Below are 27681 nucleotides of genomic sequence, written 5' to 3' on the forward strand. Positions count from 1 at the left end.
TTCGTATAAATATTTTTAAAAAAATATGTGAACTGTAACATCAAGGGCACCGACCAACTCCCTTTAGGGTTATGAAATTTAGGTATGAGCCCTAAAAACTTGAAAGCAAGATTGGATTCATTAGCATTCATATATTTAAGTCATTTTCAACGATCATAAATTCATCGATTCACATTCATACAATTTTTCAGTCCAGTGGCTGAAAAAAGCAGAAATTTGAATCCCCACCAGAACAACAGGTATCCTGGGTATACTACGGATTTGATAGATGACGGTGGAGTGCGTAAAATAGTTATCTGCATCTGATACCTATCCGAGGAATCACAAGGCAAAGCTGGTGATCAAGAGAGCGATTGAGCTGAAGCTCCTCCTGGGAGATAAGTAGCATTTGCGGAAGTTAAGAACATTGTTGAGAATCGATCCCGCTCAAATAACGGATATATCATATGGGCTTATTCACAAATTTCATAACGCTGAAGGGGGTGGGTGGGTGTCCTTAAGATGTTACAGCTCATACAAAATTTGTGAGATGTTCATACAAAAAGCGTTATGAGGGGGTGGGTGGGTATCAAAAATGGCCATTTTCGGCGTTATGAAATTTGTGAATGAACCCTATTAAAACATTAATTCAAAAATTGGATCCATAAATGAACCTTGACATTTGAGATCATGTTTGACGTTCGCTTAGTCGACAAAAATGCCACAGGGGTTCAACTTTTTAACACCGGGGTTGTTCCTTTCTGACATTTTGGAAGGGACACGGAAAACAAAATACACCCAAAATTTGAGTTTAAACCAAGGGGTGTTATTTTATTATTTATTATTTTAAAAAAACTTAAAAAAATGTTTTTTGGACTTAAAGGGCTTGTTCACAAATTTCATAACGCTGAAGGGGTGGGAGGGTATTCTGCTGGTGTTACGGCTCATACAAAATTTGTAGAATATTCATACAAAAAGCGTTACGAGGGGGTGGGTGGGTGTCAAAAATTGCCATTTTCAGCGTTATGAAATAAATGAATGAACCCAAACCATCGGAAAACATTATAAAATTGAGTAAACATATGTTTTTGACCTAAACTTGAGCGTTTGGCACCAAAATTGGGACAGGGCTTTAGGACCCTATTGTCAAATCCAATCAGAAAAAAAAAGAAAAAAAAATGTTGATGAGAAGGGTGCCCAGATGTGCCAAACTGTGCAGAAAATTGTGCCGGGCACAGTGAGCCGAGTTTCCCACCCCCTGATCCATACCCAAAGTTCTTCAAATGTACATTTACGCGACAAATTACACTGGTTTTTCTATCCAAATGCAGATTTGCACTTGACTGCACTGCCCATAAAAGCATAACTGTCCAATATTGATTTTCGAACCAACACCTTTTTTTATCGCAACATTCATGTTTTTATGTACACTTCACTATGCATATGGAAATTTATACACTTTGTTTGAAAATGTTGTGGAAAAATATGAAGTTGGTGCAGTCCCATATTGAAAAATAAAGGCATAACAGTCTCTATATGAACTTTGAACTCAAATAACATCTGCAAAACTGGAATTATGTTCAACTTTATATTTTTTACTGATCACTATTAGCAAAATATATGTTCTGTGTTGTGGAGCTAAATGACTATTGCATTCAAAAATTTACCAGAAAATTATAAACATTTGTATGAAAATGCAAACTTCAAACTTTGAGCGCTGTTTTCTCAATGCCTACTAATTCAATATGGGACAGTAATGCCTTTATGGGCAGTGCATCATTGCCACAATTAATAATAATCGAACAAGCCTATTTCAAGTGGCTGACATATTTTTACAAATGTTTTACAAGCAAGTTTTCGTGAAACAAATAAAACAAACAAACTAGTAACCCTGCTGTGAGCACATGCTTTTGCTAAAACGAAAACAATTTTCATTGGCGCGTTACCGATTCACTGCCTTTTCTTGCCCGCCAACGGCGAAAACAAAGGGTTTGACGTTTTCGCACTTATGAACCCACCCGCACTTCTGAAGTGCGGGGTCCAATAAGGTGGGAACTGCGCAATATACAAATGCAAAAATGGTCAATTAGCCATTTTACGAGACGTTTCGGAACAGCTGATCGCCGTAACGGCATCAATTGACAGGAGACCTGGGATTAAATCCAGCGTGATTTTTAACAACGCCTCATTTTACCAAACAGGAACATGGAGAAAATGACAAAAAAGAGATCCAAAAATGTTCGTTACTGCAAAATTACACCTAGTTATTGTAGCAGCTACCTCTTTATTACCCATATTGCACATAAAAAGGCACTTTTGTGATCAGAAATATTTAGATAATTTTTCTGCATTTATGTTTTCACCTGGATGAAAAGCTACGCTAGAAATGCGCACAGTCATCAACCATCATCATCGCGAAAACTGGTGACGATGATTGAATTCTCCCAGCTCTCCTGTCATTTGACCAGCTTCGTAAAATGGCTCATTGGCAAAGAAAGCTCTCAGTTAATAACTGCGGAAGTGCTCATAAGAACACTAATCTGTGAAGCAGGCTTTGTCCCAGTTGGGACGTTACGCCAGAAAGAAGAAGAGAGGGTTGACCACCAACAAACCCCCCAACCCCCATTGTTTGCTCCACTGGCTGTTGCCACCTCTCTGCGCGAGACAAGCAAATCGCACACAGCAATAATAATTTTCACTGTACTTTTTGTTGCGTGTATGATTTCGTAAAGGAGTTTTAGACCACTCTTTCGACCTAATCATAAATTGACCTATTGACCGAGGCCCCGCATTGCACAAACACGACCTCACCGAAAACCAAAACAAAGTGCTGTTCAACAGAAGCAGGGCTTGCTTTGGTGAGCGTGTGATTTTCATGGATTTTCATTTCGCGATTCGTTGTTGCAAAAAATTGTCAAAAATAATTCAGCAGCCATGGAAGTTTTTGCAGTGCTGTTAAAACATTAGTAAATTCCATCATTTTACGGTCTAGTTTGGCATAATTTAGTGCTCCAGATTACCCGACAGGCTGTGCAATATAGTGCTATCATATTGGTGCACGACATCAAACAGAAGGTGAGTTTATTGCAATGCATTTCTGTGATGAAGATTTTCAGGATTGCGAATTAGGGGCACGTCTCTGAAGTGATCCAGAACATTATTTTTCTTCAATGACGAAACTACACATCTCTCGCGTAACAATTCAAAAGGGCCAATCCTCAGATCGCTGACTCTGAGAAAATTCGATTTGAATATTACTCACCACATTTTCAATTCCTATTTCTCAGTATTCAAATCGATCAATATGATTTCTTGCTAATTGAGTGACGATTTACCATTACTACACGGTAATAATCGATATTTTTCTGAAAACTGACAAAAATGTGGAAAAAATGATGAGTTTGAATGCTTGGCCCATTTCCGATTTTCAACAAGACATGGGCCTTTTTTATTGGCCAAAATTGAATTTTATTAGCGTGCTTGGCCCAAGGCTAGGCCTTATCGATTTTCAATGAATGAGCAAGAGAGAGTCATTGGCCTCTCACCATGCTAAGGCCAATGAAAGTTTGCGAAATTTTCCGATTGTAGGCCCTCTTGATAGAGCGAGAACCGATCATTGGCCGTTTCAAGCAGTGGGCCAATGAATGATTTGGAAAAAAGCGGTTATTGGCCGTTTTGAAAATCGAGTTTATAAAGGTAAGTTTTATGATAATGTTGACAATTTTTGCATAGTTTGTGGGTGTTGGGAGATGCTATCGAATGGTATCAAAACCCGATTTGTTTACAATTTGGTCATTGGCCCTTTAGAATTGTTACGCGAGATCTAGCATTTCAGTGTTTACTAGATGTCTCCAATATGTTTATGTGCAGGTCCTGATTTTTAGACTTCATTTTTTCTGGCAAAGGCAAAGCATGATCCTTCAGGATAAGTCAAGATTTGGAGGGGCTCTGCATCAAAATAAAATATATAGGGTGGGTGCTCTATTCTTCGCCCTGTTCTAGTTTTTACCCTTTCACACCGATTAAAACACTTTTGTTAAAAGGGACGAATATTAGTGCAGCATTCTTAAGGCTAAGTAGCCCGTCATTCGTTTTGGCAGTCATGTTGATTTTGCAGCTTGTAAGTGTTAAATTCAGTTATTATTAGGGGTCATGCACAAATTACGTCACGCTTCAAGGGGGGGGGGTAGATGGTCGAGCCATGCGTGACAAGTTTTCCAAAGTTTTCGAAGAATTCATACAAAAAGTGTGACAAAGGGGGAAGGGTCAAAAAAGTTGAAATTTAGCGTGACATAATTTGTGCACCATCCCTTACTAAAATATTATTTTCAAATTCACTGTTTCGGATTCTTCAATAACTTTTAAAACTCGACTTTTCACTTTGGAGTCACAGATCAATCTATTCCCATTTTATTACTCGAGATCTCAATATTCACTCAGTTGAAACGAACCATAATTTACGAAGGGATTGTATTTAAAACACCGGACACGTTACACCTTTCAAATGTTCGAATGAGTGAACGCAACAGGAAGGACATTAAAAGATTATTCTTAAAATAATATTAGCTTTAAAATTGATTTCAGAATGTTCTTTTTAACTTCTTGAACTATTTGTTTTTACATACTAACTATTTTCGAAAACACCTCATGCAAATATTTCTTTTATATCGACTACTTCACTTCACATCATGCGATTTAGTGTTCTGGATTCTAGTTCAGCTCCTAGTCATAATCATTCCGTCGTTCAATTTCTGCCGCTTCGAATTGTTGGAAGTATGTCGCTCAGTTTCGTCGGGAAATGCTAGAAATGGTTCTTCATCAGACTCAGAACAGCCCTGAAATTTTATTATGTCTGGTTCCGAGTGACTGCGCTTTCTTCGCTGGACCTCTGGTAGTGCTAGTGTTGAGAATAGGGTAGCTTCAACTGACTTCTGTGAGCCATGATGGTTGTCCTGTGAAGGGAGATTTCAAACGTGTTATTAAAATTTTTTTCTAACATATCTCGCTTCAATCTATCTCTGTGGATCTGTTTTTATAATAAACTGTATCTCCTATTACTAGCTTTTAAAAAGGGATCTGGCATCTCATATTGTTTACTTGTATGTATTAAGTCGAGTTGAATTTTGGGTCTGTAACATAAAACTTTGTGAGATGGCGAAAACCCATCCTTATTTTCTATTTGATTACGTTAATTAATTAGGAAATAATTTATTTTATTCTTTATATCTAAATCCCGCAATTCAGGGTTTAATAAATATTTTTTTAAAACATCTTTGACTACCCTAATTAAGCGCTCAGCTTGTCCATTACTGCTCAGAATATGAGGAGGACTTTTCAATACTTTTACTCCATGTTTTTCTAGAAAGGATATGAATTCTTTGGAATTGAACGGTGGTCCTCCATCTGTAACCATTACATCAGGCAAATCGAATCTAGTAAATACAGTTACAAGCGAATTTATTGTAAAAATTAACCAAGCCAAGGAAAGCACTTAGTTCCGTAACATTGGTGGGTGCTTTAGCTTGCCTAATTGTCGATTTTTTTTTCTGGAGATGGTAGAAGTCCTTTGTCAGTTAAAAGATGTCCAAGATACGGAAGTCTAGTAACAAAAAATTTACACTTTTTGAAATTTACGGTACAGTGTATGCGTCTTCTTAAAAATTGGTTGATCAACACCATCCCGGAAAGAAACGATCAAGCCATGACCTTCCTATCAGTGGAACATCAGTGTTGTTGCAGTGCCTACTAGTGCGAATCATTGGAACGCTACTGAACATTTTTTTGCAGTCAACCTGACTGATAACCGACACAGCTAAACCTATTTCCATTTTCAACGATCGATTTTGCACTTTTGCTGTTATCATACATGGTTCATTGATCTTTTTCACTGCCGATATCATCAAACACTCCATACCATCAGTTTCTTCACCTGAGCTTTCACGATCTGCTGATCGTTTGAAATCATAACTAGTGTCCTTGTCTCCATCATCTTTCACGAAACGCACTGAATATCGATTCTGATAACTATAGCAGTCACGCCTGATATGACATTTCTTTTTACAATAGTTGCATATCGCATTCGCGTATGATCGGCGATTCCCGGTACTAACGATTACTCTCACCGATCTTATCACCCAATCTACTTTTAACGGAATGCATTTCAATACAGAGTCAGAATTAGGGCGAATGTGAAGACTAATACATTCTCAGTAAAATCGGTTTGAAGTTTAGCGGATGTAATTTTAATCCTATATTATGTTTCCGATCGATTTAATCGCATGATGCATTTTTGTAGGATCCATTACAATATTACTTTTGTAGCAAAACATTTAATTTATTTACATATTATGAAAAACATGTTAGAATAAATAAAAATCCATCATGCGCCATTCATCACAAATTTGAGCTGTTGCGCCCCTCGGTTTTTCGTCTTCTTCAGTTTGGCAACAGCGATTGCGCCTTTTGACCTCGTCCTTCTGGTTTGACTATCATCAGCTTCGCCGTTCTGCTACGCTCTCTCACACGAACCTTTATCACTATCGCCCTTCTGCACACTCAGTTTGAAATGCGCCCTGCTGCCACACTCAATCTCAAATGCGCCCGGTTATCGCAGGGGGGGAAGATGGGCGAAATTGACATCAGATTTCGAATCGAAAGAGAATATCAAATGCGCCTTTATGTTTTTCTTACTTATTTCGTGTAAAACGTTATTTTTAAGGAACCGATGTGCATTATATGATTAAAATTTATCAAATAAACTGTTAGATGAATAAAACTCAGTTTGTTTACATTTGTCAGTTAGGCCGTTTTTCTGGTACTGTATTGATTTGTTCTGTTTTTGAGTCACCAGTCATCGCCTTTGCTGTCTGTTAGCCATCTTCTTGGATATCCTCATAAAAGGCAATTGTATACTTTGTTCCACAGCAGAAAAAACTATGGCGATCAATGGTGCCTGTAATTATAAATGATTGCTTTATCACTAACACACCATCTATGCTCAACTTTTCTCAAGTGTCACTTTACACAAATCACACTAGAATTGTCTTTGCTACAAGAAATATTCCGTTTGATGCTATTTAAATCAATTTACCTTCGTCGTCAGTTGTTAAATTCAGTTATTATTACTAAAATATTAATTTCAAATTCACTGTTTCGGATTCTTCAATATCTTTTAAAACTCGACTTTTCACTTTGGAGTCACAGATCAATCAGATCCTATTTTATTACTTTATTACTCGAAATCTCAATATTCACCAAGATATTCACTCACTTCACTCAGTTGAAACGAAACATGATTTACGGGTTCTTTTTAAGATGTTCCAGGACACTACAAAAATTTCGTGAAGAAATCTTAAGCAATTTTTTTAAGTTACATTTCCAGAAATTTTCATATGAATGCTTTCAAGAATTCGTAAAGGTTTGTTTTTACCAGGGATTGTTTCAAAAAATCCTCTGGGAATTTTCTTTTCTTTTTTTTAAATACAAGGACATCTGATAAGTACTCGTTTAGGAATTTCTCAACAGTCGTGGACTAGGCATAGATTTTCTACACTGAGCTGAATCGCGCTGTCGAATATATGTGCAAGACACATATATTTTTGCAATCAAGCTTTGCACTTGCCTTATGTTGTTCCTGCACATAAAATTTGAATTTCAACAACGCTTATTTTTAAATGCAGCACTCGTAATAAATAAATGCAAATGCAACTTCGTTTCATCGTTCGCGCTAGTATATTTTATGTGTGATCACTTGCAGTAATTAAAAGATTTACTTTTACCCCATTTCGTAAATAAAAACTAAAATAAAAATCAAATTCTTAGCATATTAACACTGACGGTTGCATGCATCGTGCGATGTGAGCAGCAGGGATGATGGGAATCGTTTTTGTTTTTGGCAGCACGCAGTGTTGCAACATTTTTTCCAACTTTCATCTGTGTTTTTGGCTGAAAAAATCTTTTTTATCTTTAGTCAAGCTCCAAAAATCTTGGTAAAAATCTGTGTTGACAAAAATTCAAATTTTAAATGATTTTAAATCAAAAAGAACCTCTGCAAACGTATTTCGGCTGTTCTTAGCTTGTCAACAATTTTTAATTTTAACTTATTCGTCTAGATGTAAAATAAGATGCATAGTTGTTTTCAAAAATTTAAAATACTTAAGTTTTTAAGGAAACTTTACAGAGTAATAGCATTTCTGATTTAGATCTTCAAAAAATGGGTCCTTAACTCGTGAAATATCCTAAAAATCTTTTTTATCTCAAAAATCTGTGATCTGTGATCACAGATATCTGTAGGTAAGTACAGGAAAAAATCTGTGTAATTACAGATAAATCTGTGTATGTGGCATCACTGGCAGCACGGAGAAAACGGGAACGCATCTTTATGGTCGTCAACAAGTTCGTCACGTGGTGTTTGATTCCAATGCGATTCACATTTATCCGGAACCTCTGGAATATGAATAACTTATTCATTTGATTTGTTAATAAATTTATGTTTACTTACAGTTTATCCTTATTACAACACAAAATCCTTTGTTCGCACTGCACCACATCACATAGAAAACATACTCATCATTTTTTGTTGAACAATTTTCGCACTAAACACCGCTGCAGATCACGTAAGATCTTGATCTGGCATCTTCAATAGATTGCCGCAATGTGACTGCAAGTGGAAAATACATGCATTACCATTGAACTTCATTGTTATCAAGTGAAATTGAAATGCTGCACATAAAATAAGGTTTGAGGCTGAAAAAAAATTCAGTAGAAACATCTCCAAATTCTAGCATTTCATCTTGGGATAACTCAAATATTTCTCGATTGATTCTACAAAACTTCATTTAAGGTTTTACACCAACAAACTCCAAACATTCCTACATACAATTTTGGACAATACATTTGCACCTTTTTTGGTTTTCCACTCAAAATTCAACTTAAGATGGATTCCTACAATACAAATTGGTTAGATATCAGTTATTTATGGGCCGATTTGAATGAAATTTTCGCAGCATGCCGGACATAATTTGAATTTTAACATATATTTTTGAGTAATTTTTCCAATCACTAGTTCAAAATTAAAAACAATTTGACTGAAGCGAAATTTTTGACGAAAAGTTGAAAACGATTTATTTTTAACAAATAAATGCTCTGCACAAACACTATTTTTGGCAAAATTTGCTTATCTCGAGTAAATCTACAACTTTGTTGAAGATAGCATGAAGCTATTCCTTAAAATTTCAATGTATGTCAAAAATTAAAATTTGTCTCAAAACTACACTTAAGTCAAACTGTTATTGCTTTTGAACTCGTGATTGGAAAACTCATTCAAAAATCAAATCAGTTCATAAACAACTGAAATCTAACCCTCTGGAATTAACAATTTTGTATGGAACATCGAAAAAAAAACACAAATGTTTTGTCCGATAACGTAAATTTCTTCTTGCTTCCAATTCAAGCAGTTCCTTCATAAAGTTTTGCAGGCTATTATCCAGGAATACAACTGATTCATTTTTTAAATAATCATCTTAGTAAGTTGTCTGGACAATCCTCCAAGACATCCTTGAGTCCATTTTCAGAGATCCTTGTAAAAGTTCATCATTACTCTCACCGGAGATTGCCTTAAGATTTCCTTCCTCTCGGTTTTCAGGATTTTCTCCAATGGTTTCTAATACCTGGAGAACTTAGGACTTTCTTCCGAAATTTGTGGTAGCGTCTTGGAAGGAATTACTACACAGATTTCCAGGAGAATCTCTGGAGTAATTGCAGATTGGATTCGTGAAAGTGAGAACATTGGAGGAAATTCTTAGTTAGTCTGTACAAGAAGCAATAAATGAAGAACTGAAGAAATTTTCGGAGTGATACTTGGAAGTAATTTTGCGCAAATTCTTAAAAATTTCAAAGCGTGAAAAAAAAACTCAAAAATATTCTCACAAAAAAGGTTTTTCTTTTTTGTTTTCTTGGTTCTAGACTTCTTTGATTCCTGTCTCTTGTGTTTTAGTCATGAGGTCTTCTCTAAAGTTCCTATCTTCAAAACGCTCAGTCCAAAGACACTACCATTCCTGATGTTTAAGGCTGATTTGCTGCTGGAAAAGAATCGCTCAAGAAAATTCTTGCCAATTCCTTGCAGACATTTTCTACAGCGATTCCCGTTTAAACTGACTTACAGCATACTGAGCTTTTCATTAATTTGGCTCTAGTGTTTGAGCTCATTTGGATGAAAACTGAGAAAGTACAAGTTGATTGGCTTGTTTGTGTGGAAATTACTATGAGAAAATCAAACAATTTATTCAATTGGTTGTTTGCCCAGGTGCCCATGAGGGTTAAGCTATCAGTACACACTTTGTCAAGTGTGCAAATATTGAGAGTGGATTTGCACGTCAAACGCAAACAGCAATACTAATATTTCTATTGAACCACCCTGAGTTATTCTAGCAAAACAAATAGCGATCATTTCAGCAGGCCTTGAGCTTCGTGTCATTTATTTTCACTGTCTCGAACCACGAAGATTCATTGAACAAAATTGTCCGGACATGACTTCCCAAATTTCCTGCACTTCCGCGCAAAAGAACGCTCTAGATGTCGTCGAAAGTTTGATCCGAACTGTTCCGGAAAAATCTGCAGCAAGAACTAGCGGTGATGAAGCGTGGCGACAACAACCGTCCAATTCAGGAGCGGAAGTTCCTAAACCTCGTCAAAGTCGTGTGATGGACAATCGGCGTATCATGAAGATGAAACAGCAGGTGGCCAAACAGAACAATTTCATTACCGAGTTGAAGAAAAAGATCCGTTTGCTGTCCTCGATGCCGTCGAAGTCGATAACAGATCACGAAGAATTAGCATTCCTGAAGAGTCGGTTGGATAAAGAAAACCAGCTATTGAAGGGTTTAATCGATAGGCTGATTAGGGAACAAAAGACAGCGGACAGTCCGGGATGGGAACAGATCCGGCTGTGCACTGACCCCCTTGAAGACATCTGTCGCAATCCGTGGATGTTGGGAAACTTTTCTATGCCGGATCAACGATTTTCGTTTGATTCTACCCTATCGTCGTTATCGTCCAAGGCACAAGTTGATGGAGAATCAGTGGAACAGTTTTGTGACCTAGATGATAGAGTCAAGAAAGAATTGATGAATCGCGATAGAGTGATAGAAATCTTGCAAGCTCGTGTTGAAGCACTGACCGCTGACGTTATGAAGGTAAAGAGAGACAATTTCGCCATTTTAGACAAAAATCCCAAACAAACCAAATTTTGTGAAGCCGACATGGTTAACCGATTGAAGTTCTACAAAGAAAACACGGATGCACTGGAAAAGAACCTGAAACAGATGGATGCAGCGCTGGAAGTAATCCGGATGGAATTAGGTCCAGCTTTAACAGGTGAAGTTCAAGAGTCCATAGGTTGCAACACATATGCTGCATCAAACGAACTGAATAAAACTACTGAAGACATTCGGAGATCTTCTTCTGCGTCGAAGCAAGGCGATGACCAATACAAAATTCTTATGAAAGAATATGCCAAAAAGAATGACGAATGCAAAAAATTGACTGACCGTTTGGCAAAATCTTGTTCCTGTCGAAATGATACACCGGAACAGCTGGAGGAAGATGTTCTCAAGAAGCGCTGCTCGGAACTATTGGATATCCAGGAAGAATTTCAAATTCTCATAAAGGAACAAGGCGACCAATTGGAAGAATACCGTTCAAAGTATCTTTCTGCACAGCAAAGGGTAGAAGAACAAAAGCTAGAGATGGAGAAAATGAACGTCACAAATCGACGCATCGAAGAACAGATCAATGTCGAAGTTCAAAGAATCAAAACCAAATTTCAAGACAAGCTTAGACAACTGACGCCGTTTCCTCGTCTCCTGGAAGCCGAAGAAGAAAAGGTTTCCAAACTCAAAGACTCGAATGAGAAATTGTTGGAAGAATTGAAAAAGTCCGCCAAGGAAATCAAGTCACTTGAAGACCGTTTGCATAACGCACATGCCTCGCAAAATGCCGAACTGGAAAAAGCGCACAATCTGCTTCAAGTTGAATTAGAACAGCTACAAGGAACCCTGCAAGTAGAAAAGGACAAAAAGGCTAAACTACAAGCTCAACTAGAAGAAGCACAACAAGAATTGGACGACACCCGAACCGAAACGGCGAAGATCATAGCCCGGACCAACGACCGAGCCCAGGAGGACCGAAGGACTGCCCAGGCGAGAATACACAGCCTTGAAGTGGAACTGACCCAGAGTCGGGCGGCCGCCTCCGTCACTATCAACAACCGCGAAGAAGCGCTGCGCGAAATGCAAGGCCAGATAAGGGTACTGTCAGGCAGTTTGAACGATGCACAAATCCAGATACAATCGCTTCGTAATCAGCTCACGTTTTTGCAAAATGAACGATATGGCTCACATTTCTAGGGATTTAGTTATCAATCATTTCGGTCAATAAACATTGTGGCAATCAGCTCGCTCAATAACCTGTTTTCTTTTGTTTTATCCTTGCTTCTGCACATCTACTTTTATTACTTCTTATGGGCATTTAACATTAGAGTAAGTTGGGGAAAATCGATTCTTTTCAAGACTTCTACAATCATCATTCTTTGATTTGCCCCACCTTACTCTATGAATTTCTCTTTATACCTTCTAGATATACATATATATATTCCTGCAGGCGGTTAATATATTTCGAGCAGACTCGGGACCAAACCATAGTTGATATTGTGCTAAAGCAGCCGAGATATCTAAGTAACAACCTCCAACATGACCGATTTCACCGATGATCTGGAAAATTGGATGGGCAAGCTTCCGCCGGAGCTGAGAGCAGTTCCCATAATAAACCTGGCTATTCCGGGATCGCATGACACCATGTCGTACGGGATCAAAAGGAAGTCCCCGGTGGCACCCGATGCGGAGCCGGTCGTTGAAACGTTGAACAAGTTCATACCATGTGTGGTTCGACGCTGGGCCATAACGCAGCGCTATGATGTGATGGACCAGCTGAAGAGCGGAATCCGGTGAGTACATGATTCATTGCTTGTTCCATAACATGTTATTTTTTGTTGTTACATTTTATTTATTTTTTGTTAAAACATTTTTATAAAGTTGGCTGTTCATATCACGCATATTTCTCAGAATTATGACATATTTTTCATCTATAATTACGATCATTTTTTTAAGATCCATTAAAGTATACTAACATGTAACATGTTAATGATTGATGCTTGACAAAATTTTATAATAAGGAGGACACGGGGCAGTAAAAACACCCAAAAGAATTCTTTTTTCAATTTTGAAATACAAAGTAAAGTCGTGCTCCCTGTCAAAGGTGTCTGTTCGATTTCCGATCGGTTCAGGATCTTTTCCAAAAGGAAATTCGAGAATGTCCATTTTAGCACAGAATGCTCTCAGTTTATAACTGTGGAAGTACTCTTAGACAATGTGCTAAGAAGCAGGTTCTGTCCCAGTGAGGACATAATGTCAAGAAGAAGAAGAAGTAGGACTTACCTGCTACGTCGATGTCGCACTGCTCCTTAAGAACAGCCGAAACCTCCGCTACATCGGTGGCCTTATCTAGATTTTTCATACTGGAAAGTCGCTTCTGTAGTCAGAGACTTCGCCCTCATCACCAAGCACTTCCTGTGCCAATTGCTCATGGAATGAATTCTTCAGCTCTTACTTTCAAACTAAAATCATTTCACCAATCCTAGTGACTGGCAAAAAATAGTGGCAGCTTCCTCGTGCCTTCATGGCTGGTGGTAGGTCTCTTTTCAAAGCCTTGGTCTCTATTTTAATGTAAGTCTCAATTTTTAATGGAAAGTCTCTAAAGGTCCTTCTTCGTAACGCGGGAAGATCTTCCTTTTCGAGTTGCGTTACGTATTAACCTTGTTTCAAAACAATAAATAACTTACGAACTTACGATTTTTGTTATTTCTTGAAACGGTTTCAAAAGTTAAAGAAAACTATCATTTATTTCCATTCATACTCCGTTCAATTTTTCACCATAGAAACTTTCCTTATTAAAAAAACTAGCTTACTGATTTATTTCAGGATTAAAAATGTAGTTTTTGAGAAATTGGACGAACATATGGATGTTATTCGGCCGCATTTTAAGGTTTTATTTGGCCGAATATTAAGTCATTATTCGGCCGAATGTTCGGCCGAATATTCGTTTGGCCGAATAAGAATATGTCAACTATTCGGTATTCGGCCGAAAGCCGAATAGTACTATTCGGTACATCTCTACTTAAAAGTTACGGTCAGAAAAGTATGAGAGAGTAAAAAGCCTCTAAGACCCACCTATTTGTCCTAGATGATTAGGAGGTCGAAGTGGAAAAATTACTCAATCAGCATCTGAGGCTGGTTTCATGAGATAAATTCTTTCCAAGTTCATGTGTTCATCTCTGGATATCTAGGAGGTTAGCGATTCCGAATCATTGGAGTAGCGGACTTCCTATCTTCTAAAATAAGCTTTTTGCTTCTGCAATAAGGTAAGAAACCATAATGTCTGATGCGATGAAACCTGTTTACTGTTAAAAAAAACGACTTTGGATGATAAGTAGAAGCAATAATTTGATACGCTAAAGTACCGATTGATGGTCAAAATCAGTATCATTAAACCAGCTTAGTGGCCGAACCTGAATAAGGTAACAAACTATTCTCTTCAAAAGATATAAATAGCGGTATCTTTTTCTGAAGAGGCCCTTTGCAAAATGGTAAAGAATGATGATTATATTAAAAACGATTACTTCATTATCTATATACGGGTCAGCGGATTTGGATGATTCTTTCTCCATTTTGTTCGTCAAGGGTTCCAACGTGTTTGTGTGTATAAAAATCCCAGGATATTCGCCGGGAAAATTGAAAAAAAAACGAGCGCGAACGAAACTGTCATTTTATATGGGACGATCAAAAGCGTTTTTTAACAGCCTACTTGATGGCAAGACGAAGTTTGCCGGGACCACTAGTTTCTCAATAATAATGGAGTTGAACAACATGAACTAAACAAAGAACACGGGTATACCTCAAATGATCAAAGGAAACTGGTTGCAGTGGTTCATCTCGAACAGAAACAGAAAAGTCCACTTAGCCAGGAATTTGCACAGGGATTACTCAGAAAGTTCGCCAAAATACTATTCCAGGATTTCGTTCAGATATTTTTTCACCAACTTCTGAATCAGTTTTCCACCGATTTTTCCAGTAGTTATAGTAGTCCTTCCAAGAGTGTATTCGAGATTTTTTCAATTCATATCTCAGGAATCGCTCCGAAATTCTTGCAGGGACTCTACCTAAATATCTATTAAGAACTCTCCCAGGAACTCCCCAATAAAATCTTCAGTGATTCATCATTAAGTTCCTCCAGTAATTTCCCTAAAAAAACCTCCGACGTTTCATCCACGATTACTTCTACAACACTCGAAAAATTTTGCAAGCAAAATGTTCATGAATTCATCATAGTTTTATTTGAGATTTCAAATCAGTAGTAGGGTGCAGAGCTACTTAGGCACTTCCACGATTCACTTCGGCATAGGGGTTCCCAAGTAACCAAATAGCACTTTAATTCGCCCTGCGTGCTAATATAGTGCCATAATACAGCTGACATGCCCTACATTAGCCGTGTAATAGTCCTAATAGGCCAAAACGGCGAATTAGCGGGCTAGTGGTTACTTGGGTTTGTCTGAAGCAAAGTACCAATAAAAAGTACTTCAATCTCAATGTGAAGCATATTGTGGCCAAATATAAGCTCAGTAGCTTTCAAAAAAAACCCACTACCGAAATGAATCAAAAGTGCTACGAATAGGATCTGGCTCTATACTACAGCAATTCTCTCATAACTTATGATCTCGTCGTGTGTGTAACTCGTTGTTTTCAAGCAAATGAATGAGCAAATATAAAATCTATCACCATTGTGAGACAGAGGAGGATCTTCTCTTCATCGTAGCATTGTTGAATAACGTAAAAATCCATTGGTTCGCTCAGTAAAAACAAGCTACAAGCTTGGTTTCCAATGGCTTTCATGACGAGATCACAAATTATGCGAGAAATATACCGACCTTTCCTACACAAGTTTCTTCAATGCTTTTCAAGGAATACCTCCAATACCTACAGGAGTACCTCCTGCAGGATTTAGCCAGAGATTCAATTGATTATTCTACTAAGATTTTCTGGATTTAAAAATAGGTAATTTCCGTTTTCCAGATATTTCTCCAGTAATATCTTAAAAATGTTCTGGACGTTTTCCTGGAGACATCCCTAGGAAGTTTCTCAAAGTATTTCTGTTGGACTTTCTGAAGTGACCACAGGATGGATCTTTAGAGTAATTTCTGAAGGTATCATCTTAAAATTTCTTACTTGAAAATTTGGAAACTGAACGGTAATTCTGATGAAATTCATAAAAAATAGTGGAGGTATCTCTGTAAAAATAATTGATTGAGCTTAGAAAAATTACCTAAACGAAAATCTTGAATGAAATCCTAGCGAAATTGATTGAAGAATCACTGAATGAAGTCCAGGAGCTATCCTTAGCCGAGTGGTTAGAGTCCGCAGCTATGAAGCAAAGCCGTGCTGAAGATGTCTGGGTTCGATTCCCGATCGGTCCAGGATCTTTTCGTAATGGAAATTTTCTTGATTTCCCTGGACATAGAGTATCATCGTACCTGCCACATGATATACGAATGCGAAAAAAACAACTTTGCAAGGAATGCTCTCAGTTAATAATTTTGGAAAAGCTTATTGAACACTAATCTGAGGAGCAGGCTCTGTCCAAGTGCGGACATATTATCAAGAAGAAGAAGAATGAAGTTTCGTCCCTGAAGAAAATCATGGTGTAATTTTTAGGGAGAATAAGAATCCAGTTTGAATTCTTGGTGGCATATTTAACCAATTTCCTTTGTGAATTGGTTAATATGCGTTTGGCTACGTACGACGGATTTCACGCCAACTCGACACGCGATTGTCAGCACCCCTTCAGAATTCAATGAAACTTTCTGGATGTCAAAAGTATGTAAAACTAAGATACTTTGCATATTTTGTTTTTTCAAAATCGATCTAGACTAACATTTGGAAAGGGTCAAAGTTTTTTTTTACTTTTTTTCATAAACCCGTATAACTCGAAAACGGTAAGACCTACAAAAAAGTGTTATATGGGGGACTGTCGTGCAATTTCCTGACGTTTTAGAGAAAAATATTGAAAAAATAAAAACACATTTTCTACACTGAAAAAAAAAAATATTCAAAACTTTAAAGTCGATTTAAAAAAAAAACGGCCGTTTCAGATTTTGATCATCCTTAAGCAAAAAGTTTGGTAATTAAATTTACTAAAAGTCGTCCATACATTGCAAATTGGGCATATTTTAGGGAAAAAAGTTTTTCTAACATCGAATTTTTTAAGTCCCAAAGTTTTTTTTACTTTTTTTATAGACCCGTATAACTCGAAAGCGGTAAGACCTACAAAAAAGTGTTGTACGGGGGACTGTCGTGAAATTTCCTGACGTTTTAGAGAAAAATATTGAAAAAATAAAAACACATTTTCTACACTGAAAAAAAAATATTCAAAACTTTAAAGTCGATTTAAAAAAAACGGCCATTTCAGATTTTGATCATCCTTAAGCAAAAAGTTTGGTAATTAAATTTACTAAAAGTCGTCCATACATTGCAAATTGGGCATATTTCAGGGAATTTTTTTTTTCTAACATCGAATTTTTTAAGTCCCAAAGTTTTTTTTTTTACTTTTTTTATAAACCCGTATAAGTCGAAAACGGTAAGACCTACAAAAAAGTGTTGTATGGGGGACTGTCGTGAAATTTCCTGAAATTTTAGAAAACAATATTTAAAAAATAAAAACACATTTTCTACACTGAAAAAAAATTATTCAAAACTTTAAAGTCGATTTAAGATCAATTGAATTTAATTAAAAAAAACTGTATAATTCCGTTTTATTTCTTTTAACTACTCCCAATAAAACAAATATAATCTATTTTGTGATTAAAACTCATTTATCACTTGGAAATATGATTTCTAGACTATACTAGACTATTTAAAGCGAAATAAAAATAAAATAAAAAAATCATTTTGGACTTAAAAAAATCGAAGTTAGAAAAACTTTTTTCCCTAAAATATGCCCAATTTGCAATGTATGGACGACTTTTAGTAAATTTAATTACCAAACTTTTTGCTTAAGGATGATCAAAATCTGAAATGGCCGTTTTTTTTAAATCGACTTTAAAGTTTTGAATATATTTTTTTTTTCAGTGTAGAAAATGTGTTTTTATTTTTTGAATATTTTTCTCTAAAAAGTCAGGAAATTGCACGACAGTCCTCCATACAACACTTTTTTGTAGGTCTTACCGTTTTCGAGTTATACGGGTTTATAAAAAAAGTAAAAATAAACTTTGACCCTTTCCAAATGTTAGTCTAGATCGATTTTGAAAAAACAAAGTATGTAAAGTATCTTAGTTTCACATAGTCTTCACACCCAGAAAGTTTCATTGAATTCTGAAGGGGTGCTGCCAATCCCTTTGTCGAGCTGGCGTGGAATCCGTCGTACATGGGATATGCAAAATGATTGAGATAGGCAACATTTTGCCTAATTTCAAATGCTTATAACTTTATGAAAAAATGTTGTAATTGGATGCATCTGAAGTCAATCGACGGTAAATTAGGTCTATTTTCAAGAACTTGCTTGGCCATTCATATTGGCCACCGGGGGAAATGACCAATTAGAAACATGTCTAAAACAATATCAAACCATATGGGTGTCAAACTTCAAGATTTTCGAAGGGGATGCTTCCGAGAGCATTTCCAGAGCCATTGGCTGCCAGACCACTGTATAGCAGGTTCCAAGTGGATGTGGTAATGTTACGAATTTTCCACTTCTCTAAGGAGCCCTGGAATCTGCTATAGAGCGGTTATTACATCCTGTGGTTCTGAAAATGCTTCACATCTTCCAAAGCACATAGAACCTACTGTTCATGGTAATTGGTGATTCTAAAACTGCTTCCGGAAGCATGAATATTAAAAATATTGAAGTTTGTTACCCATATTGATATGATTACCTATACATACATGTTTGAAATTGACCACTTTCATCATGGCAGTTTTCAATAAATCTCTTTCCAAGAGCTGCTGAAATTGAAAATCACCAGAGCATGATTTGTTTCACGCGCTATTTTGTTCAAATCTTCGCATGCAATGAATCATGCCACGTGTATGGGAGGATTGAATCCCACACGGTGCCCCGACAGACCGTTATTATGCAAAAAAATTGTCCATCCAATCTGAGCACAGGGCTCGATTCCTGGGGTCATTCTGCATCTCTTGACCAATTTTTAAAAAAATCCCTAGGAGGAATTTCGAAAAATCTCGATTTGAAGTTTTTGACTGAAAATTTCAATATTATCCATATTGAAATTTTGCAAAAGCACTGAAAAAAAACTACAAAAACGCTCAAAAACTGTTCTCAACTAGTTTAAAATTTTTACAGTTGTTATTATTAGAAATATTTACAGCTTTTCCGGCATTTGCACCAAATAACCAGCTCACTGAAGTTTGCCTATTTTATTCGTTCAATAGTTTTCGCTCCTGTTCTCAAATAAATGTGCTAAGAGAGAATAAGCGTTTTATATAATGATGCATAAGCAAATTGACAATGATGTTTCATTTTGGCAAGCTTGCATTAATCGTTGCTCTCTTTACATTATTATTAAAAAAACTGCTTTACTTTTCGAAACACTTTTTAGAGTTGAACGATAAAGGATCGCGAGGTGTTTTGGCGAAGTTGTTAACGAAATAATGGATCTTTGAAGTCAGATAAGCCTTTATCAAGCAACAGTGTAGAAATGTCGTCTCCATTTGCAAGTTGCGGGTCCCTAAGCTGGTTACGTAATCCATGAAAGGAGATATTCGCAGCTAGAACAGGTGTTCTTACTACACGGGAAACATTATTATCATACGTCACAAATATTATATTGCTCTTCAACAACTTTAATTACATCTCCATCAAGAAATGCCTCAGCACCAACACATCTGAACATGTTTTTTTTTTTTCTCTATATCCGACCATATACGTTTGGGTAAAGTAAATGACATTACAAGCTTGTCTTAGTTGTCCATCTTTAAAATAGTGAAACCCTGCTTTACTGCACTGCGATCGATTCCAATAAAGTCATCGTCTGCAAAATCAAGGAGTATAAGCAGGGCAGACAATCGTCAGATTCGTCACCGACGAAATAAAAAAAATCGTCATCCAGTATAATAACTCTGGCAGGTCGTCATCTCGTTATCGACGAAAGAATGCACGACAACTTCAACCCAAAATCGTCAACTAGCAAATGTTTCTTCATTACGCTTGCTACCCTTACATACATGAAGAAAGCGTTTATTGTATACTCGGTTGCTACGCACCAAACAACGAATGCCGCTCTTCTCATGATTCTACAATAGTTCTGTTGGTGAGCGCGTGAATTTAACGATTTAGAGATCGTTTGTTCGATTCCAGACGCGTTTTGTTTTGTTTTTGTTTTATTTTTGCCAAAAATACTCATAATCTGTCGAAAACACGATTAATATTTTAGTCGGTTTGGTGCTCCCGAACGAAGACTCACTCATAACGAAGGAATCGTATTTGTTCGTCATGACGTCGAACCTATGTGACTGGATCTCTGCGGCAAATCGTCATCCGACGCTGGTTGAGTGACGATGACAACGCTTCTTTTAGTTTCGTCGCCGACTTTTTCCATTTGACGGGGACGATTGTCTACCCTGAGTATAAGCGACAAAACGCAATATTGAACAGTTAATTCGGAAACTCATCTCTTTTCATTCCATGTAATTTTACAAAAGAGGCTCCTCGTTTACAATCCTTACACTTGATTTTTTTTGAGTTAATTATAGAGGTTTTAAACCACGCGGTTCATTCACCTCTTACACTTGATTGTATTTGTCAGCTTAAACAGCTTTAAGTCTCATTTTGAAGTCTTTGATATTACCTGCAACAGCTATAGATTTTGGTTACTGAGCCGAACGCGACCTAGAAATCAATAAACAGATTGACGATAAATCCCGAAAAAAAAAAACGAATTGAATGGTTGCAGGTATATCGAGTGGAAGTCCTAGTGAAGTTGATACTTAAGTAGTAATCAATGGGGATTTGTTTGAAATTGTTAATGACTTTGTTAATCTTCGAACACTTGTGACTTATGACAATCATGTTTCCCGTGTAGTTATAATCCTGTTGAGGCTGAGAATGTTGAACATGATATTTGTTAGGTAAAGTGCTGAGGGCAATACTCGGTGGAAAACTAGACGTAAACATCAAGAGTAGTACCAGATGAACAAAGAAACAAAATTATTAAGCAAAATAAATACGGCAGACTTTGGTGGGCTGGTCACTTAGTGTGAAAGTCGGAAAATAAGCTGTTAATTAATAATATTCAGCATAGAATGTTTCACGTTTATCGAACGTAACATCAATAGTATATTTAAATTTATTTATTTGATTTCATTTTATTAAACGAAGCTTACTGGTTTATGCCATGTAAAAACATACTTAAGCCACTCTGGTGAGTTAAGCCAGTAGTAAATACTTGTAATTATAACAACGGTAACAGTTATATAGTAGTTGAGAACAGTTTGGCTAACTTTTTGAGCGTTTTTGTAAGTTTTTTCAATGCTATTGAAAAATTTTAATATGGATTATATTGAATTTTTAAGTCAAAAACTTCAAATCGAGATTTCTCGAGATTCCTCCTAAGGATTTTTTTAAAAATTGGCCCAGAGGTGCAGAACGACCTCAGGAATCGAGCCCTGTGCTCAGATTTGATGGACAATTTTTTTGCATAATAACGGTCTGTCGGGGCACCGTGTCCCAGGATTCCATCCTTGTTCAATGGTTTGATGGTAAAAAAATCGAGTCAGCATTGATATTTATTTCTGGAAATGTTAATTGAAAATTCATGTCTGACAGGACATTTGGGATGACTTGACAAGGAGTGTAGTCCTATTAGCGCGCATCTATGCTCATATTGATATGTTTCCAAACATCTTCCTATTTCTTCCCTCAAGGCACCTGGAACGTACTATAGAGTGGTCAATGCGTATAATGGTTCTGAATATGCTGCCGGAAGCATCATCTTGAAGTTTGAAGCACAGTTGAATATAGCTCCGGATAATATATACATGATAGAAAATACAAATATGACTGACCATATTTTACGGAACCTGTTTTACGGAAATGGTCATATTTCTGAGGATTTTCAAGGAACCTTAATGCATCAACCGGCATTTAGCTTCCAATTCTATAGTTCTAGATTCTAGGAAAATAGTAAACATTTATACAAGTTCACATCGCACAAAAATACAAGCGACAAAAATTACATTTGGACATGACCTCGGAAAATCCGAAACGTCTCCAGTGTCCGGTGACCAATATGAATGGCCAAGCAACTTCCTGAAAATAGACCAAATTTGAATCATTCTGACTTTCCCCTGTATAATCATCCTTAGAAAGTGCTCTCTTCAGCATTAGGTATCGCATAAGCTGCCGTGAATCGCAAGTCAGTCCCATCTGTAAAAAGTAGGCATCGAGAAAATGGGCTGTGAAGTTTCCAAACTTTTCCATATGAATATTTAAAAAAATCCAGGGGATTGGATCACGATCAAAACTAAATGAAACTTTCACAATTTGCTTTTCAACGGTGTGGAAATCTATAGTGGGACTGATATGCGATTACATTTCAATATGAGACAATTTGACTTGCTGTTTTAGTTTCCTATTTTTCCGAACAAACCAAATTATCTCATTAGTGCATCTGAAAGAGCATTGAAGATATGTTAAAAATTAAACACGACTCAATTTTGACCAAAATGTAGATGGGACTGACTTGCAACTCATGGCAGTAATATCATCTGACATATCGGCGTTAACTGCAGAAGAAGATGCTTTAGTCAGTTTCGATTTGGTGACATTTTTAACTTAAATCCGAGCCATTCATCCATCACCTCACTAACTGCACTGGAGTGGGCAGTGTCCAGGAATTTGCCCGCATTTTTCGCACTTAAGTGGGTGCCGGTCGTTTCCTTTCCGAGCGGCAACTATAGCTAGTTACCGATGTCTTTTGTTCAACATTTTAACAATACGAAATACAGCCGACTCTCCATAACTCAATATATTCTGTAACTCGATGGATTTTTCGGTTCTTTCGAATTTTCATTCCTCGGGCTCTTCATAACTCGATATTAATATAACTGGATGTCTCCTCAACACGACATCGCGTGTGACGTAGGTTTGCTCGATATCTATTTAAAAATCATTCTTATTTGGTGAAATTGTTTGAAGTAACCCTATAATTGTATAAGTCGATTGCCCTTTGAATACCGAGTAATAGAGAGTTGCAGTATTTCACACGCTTTTAATTTAGCTAACTACCATTTAAATAATTACATGTTGTACCTATAAATTGTTTTATATTATCTCCGTATTAAACCAAAATTATTTAAGTGTACTTCAAGGTGATAATGCAGAGTGCCTGATTGTTGATGATCGCTGTAACTATGTGCTTCGACTAAAATTCATTCTTCACCAACTTGTCGTGAATAATATAATATCTTTTTAGCAGAAGTCGTATTTTCGAACGTAATCAACAAACCATTCAAGGCCTCACAATTATTCTCTTGGCGTGTCAATGGCATAATTTTCTTTTCTAAATTAAGTTTTTATGTTTGATTCAGTTATCATAATAAGTTCCGATCATTTCCTAAATAAAAATCATAATTCGTCATCCATGCCTATTAAAAAATAATAACCCAATATCTATTTGAAAATGCCGCAGATATTTCGATCTAAGGATTTGCATGAAAAGGCCGGAGAACAAGTTCTACTTCGTGCACGGACTTTTCTGCGAGGAAGTTACAGAACCCCTAGAACAATTAAAAGACTTTCTCCGAACCCATCCGCGCGAATTTGTCGTTCTAGATTGCCAACACTTCTACCTTTTCAATCCGACAGATCACTGCGTTCTTTCAGCAGAGTTGAACAGAATTTTTGACAAGAAAATTTACTCTCGCAACGTGAACCAACTCAAGGACTGTACACTGGAATCAGCAACAGGGAATGGTCAACAGGTGCTAATTGTGTATCGAAGCGACGCGTGCGTAAATGATCGTTTCTGGTTGAGTCAGGACTGGCCGACTCCATGGCCGAACGAAGTCAAAGTAAAACAGCTAAGGCAGTATCTTGATGAGAGTTTGACACAACGCAATCCGGACGCTGGTTTCGTCTCGCAGTGTGTTCTCACGCCCAGCGTTCGATACATAGTTCCTAGATTTATGTCTTCGTTACGTGCAACGTGTGCCAAGGAAGTGGACAAAAAACTCTCGGATTGGATCAAATCCCAAACACCCGGTCCCTTTGGAGCCGACGATAAACCAAAGTCAAATGTATTCCTGGCGGATTTTATCGATATTCAAAACAGCAACTTCTGCAAGATTGTCATAAGTTTGAACAAAAAAATTCTGGATAAAAATAGTAGTGCGCAAAGCTCTCCATCTAGGAAAAGTATGTAAGTAGTCAAGTCAGCAAGGCACTAAAATCAGTGAAATGATTGCAACACATTTACTTATCAAGTATCTACTCAATAATCTACCGTATCTCTACAATACACATATTAACAAAACACTGAACTGATCTAGATAGAAACTTCCACTTAAGACTCACTAACGAAAGTTTTTTTTTGGAAACAATCAGTTTTTTTTAGTAAAAGTTAATTAAATTGCTTAAAATTATTCATCTTTATTAGCACGAAAATTGGCTACCTGAATCTTGAATTCTTGATTACTTTTTTAAATCGACGTAAGTAACTTTCATACGGTTTTGAGAAAGTTAATTAAGAAGAATCACAACCTTTCTTCTAAAACTGTTTTAAAATGAATCACCTTTTTAACATTTTTTTACCGTGTATATCGCTTAAATTTTGCATGCAATCAGCTCGCGTTAAAACACTACTTTCGTCGTTTTGTAAATCCGGAAATTAAACTAAAAGTGAAAAATCAAGTTGGTTTAGAGCGGAACGTGTAGAATTTCGTCTGCGAAACACGTAGGATTGATAAAGTAAGTTTGTTAAATTTTCTGACTTGAGTCAGTTTGAATAAGTCTTCGAGAATTGATAGTCTCAATTTAAAGAAGAATTGCCATTCGATAACATATACTAATGATGGCCAGCAAACGATTATTTCAATCGATATTAACTCTACTAGCAGTATACCATTACGTTAGAAACTCAAACATCAACGTGGTCAAAAACGGCATTTTTCATTTCAATCAAAATTTGTATTTCGTTGTAACATAAAAGAACTTGTGTATTTTCGGCAGCTTGTCAAAAGGGTTTTTATCGCCAGAGTTGTTCGATATTTGATAGTGGTCCGTAACCGGTCGTTTGAGAACGTCGCGACCCATTGGAAGCCCGCACTATACAAATTTCGCCCAGCCCGTCGTTGGTGAGTAGTGTGTGGTCTTTTAATCATTATTAAATGTCATGAATTTCACGTGACTTTGACATTTGAATATTGCTAATAAAAGACAATTTACACCGTCTTCAGCCATAGGCTGCACAGACTGAACATAACTAACATTAGACAACGGACACACGGAACGACCAGTGGACCAGTGAAGAATTTTTCGTTTGACGAAAAGTTTTCTTCGACTGGGGCGGGAATCGAACCCACACGCCGTAGCACAATACGCCTATACGACTGACGCCGCTAACCGCACGGCTACGAAGCCCACGTTCCTAGTGGAAAAAATAATCGGAAAATGTTTTTTCCCGGTGACCTTTTCCGAATTACTATCGGTTGCCAATATTTGCGAATGAGATATTTCGCATGCGAGGGTGCTATATGCATTCTAAATTTTCCGAAGTTTTGACATTTAACAGTACTGCTTTTGGTACCTAATAAATAATGCGCTCTCTGCTAGGCATTGCTTTTGCAATACAAAGCGTTGTGTTTTGATAGGCATCTAATTCTTCCGCAAGAGGTGCGCTTTGCAAAACAGGACCTCGTGATTATTGAGTTGAAATCGAATTCAGGTTAATTTCTGCGTCCAAGAGTCCTCTCGTGGTGTAGGGGTAACGCGCCCTATCTAATAAACAGGTCGTGAGTTCGATTCTTACCGAGAAGACGTGTGACTATTTCGAAAATTTCACATCAATTTTTTCATTCACATAATCCAATTGCAAAGTATATGTAACGTTTAGTTTTACTACTTCTAACTGCCCAATCACAAGTTGGCCATAGAAACTACTATGCTTTACTATAAAATTTATGTCATTTGATATCATTCAGTTTCATAACTACTCTCTAACCATTATAAAGCCCAATTTTTGAATCGGATAAAACCCGTAAACAGTAAATTAGCCTGAGTAATCTGAGCTTACGTGTTTAAGGACTGTATCGGAAAAAAGTTGAAAACATTCAAGGCACTTGATCTGCAACCTTAATTAATTCTTTTGTTTTGAATTATTTTTCTACGATATGTCGATTATTTTCGAGAAAACTATTTTTGAAATTTGCTCCAGTTTTGCTTGGGCCTTATATATAACTTATTTCAATACAGTCCTTAATGAATGGCACAATAGTATTCAAAAAACGAATCTTGGATAGTTTTGTTACATTAGTCATACTGAAGCATTCCTGTAACATTTGTATTTTACTATTTGATTCCAACAAATCTGCGTAGCATTCCTGAATCTTCCGAATACAAGTCTATAGCCTATAGTCTATAGCTTTCGAAGCATATTTGTCCCATGTATATTGACAGTTCTTTAAAACGTGACAGTATTATGCGTAGAACAGCAGAACAACCTTTACATCATGTGCAAATCGCATGAAACTTCTTTTGCAAAACTACAAAAATGTTATGATTTATACTGGAATTCAAAAAATGGCTTAGATTCTAACGTAATTCTTCTATGGATTAAGTATTCGCTAGTTATGGTTCAATAGTAACATATTGATCCACCTTATAAATGACTTTAATGGCTATAAACACATGACTTATGAAAGGTTTCCATGTAGATTTAACACGTTAATATTTCTGAAATCATAACATTAATCTAGTCTAACACTAATTAGGAAAGCTATTACTAATATATAATCAACATAACGTCTTTCATACTTTCCCGTCCGTTCTCTGAGTTATGCGTTTTCGAGTAACCCCTGGTGTTACAAACAAGAGGCATGTTTTACCGTACTGTTTTAAAGTGATAATTAAATTTTAGAATGTTGACAATTAAAACAGGAATATTATCAAGTAGATCTTTTACCTAATTACAATATTAAAGTACACATAGCGATAAAACAAACAATCAGCACACAATCAAATGCAATCAGACTGTTCTCATGAAGTAGTTGGTAGATAATAATTATAATATTTATATTACTGAATTTATGAACGTTGTGGCCGTACAAAACCAAACAAAAAATAACACATTTGTGATGAAATTGAATGTTAAATAATTGTGATTTTCGACGTTTAAGATAACATATTTGGAAATATTTGGTGAAAATAATGTGAACGGTGTCATAAATTATTTACATCTAGAACTACCGAAAGCCGAGAGGATGATATCTCTTTGTAAATAAAGGGTGGTATAAATAAAAAGTAGCGTAGTTGGGATTACTACACTGCCGTGAATCGCAAGTCAGTCCCATCTGTAAAAAGTAGGCA

At 36.6% G+C, this 27681-nt stretch overlaps 2 protein-coding genes across 3 annotated transcripts; both read left to right on the plus strand.

Annotated features, from left to right (window-relative positions):
• The first annotated feature begins 2811 nt into the window (after positions 1-2811).
• Positions 2812-27523, plus strand: LOC5580249 (PI-PLC X domain-containing protein 3). 2 transcript variants are annotated; one of them, XM_021844526.1, is made up of 3 exons: positions 2812-3054; positions 12613-12979; positions 23789-27523. In XM_021844526.1, exons 2-3 carry the CDS (start codon positions 12726-12728, stop codon positions 24519-24521), a joined length of 987 nt encoding a protein of 328 aa, XP_021700218.1. In that variant the 5' UTR covers positions 2812-3054; positions 12613-12725; the 3' UTR covers positions 24522-27523. The 2 variants fall into 2 exon arrangements, with proteins under 2 accessions (XP_021700218.1, XP_001662650.2); XM_001662600.2 differs by having other exon boundaries at positions 12637-12979; positions 23789-24842.
• Positions 10378-12442, plus strand: LOC5580250 (restin homolog). The gene has a single exon (XM_001662599.2). It carries the CDS (start codon positions 10506-10508, stop codon positions 12381-12383), a length of 1878 nt encoding a protein of 625 aa, XP_001662649.1. The 5' UTR covers positions 10378-10505; the 3' UTR covers positions 12384-12442.
• Positions 27524-27681: the final 158 nt, after the last annotated feature.

The sequence above is a fragment of the Aedes aegypti genome, chromosome 2 (genome assembly GCF_002204515.2).
Source record: "Aedes aegypti strain LVP_AGWG chromosome 2, AaegL5.0 Primary Assembly, whole genome shotgun sequence".
In the NCBI taxonomy this organism is placed as follows: Eukaryota; Metazoa; Arthropoda; class Insecta; order Diptera; family Culicidae; genus Aedes; species Aedes aegypti.

Excerpts from the sequence above, each read along its gene's own strand:
- LOC5580250 (XM_001662599.2), top strand. The coding sequence starts at position 10,506 with ATGACTTCCCAAATTTCCTGCACTTCCGCGCAAAAGAACGCTCTAGAT.
- LOC5580249 (XM_021844526.1), top strand. The coding sequence starts at position 12,726 with ATGACCGATTTCACCGATGATCTGGAAAATTGGATGGGCAAGCTTCCG. Across the intron at positions 12,980-23,788 it reads CAGCTGAAGAGCGGAATCCG|ATATTTCGATCTAAGGATTT; the intron begins GTGAGTACATGA and ends AAAATGCCGCAG.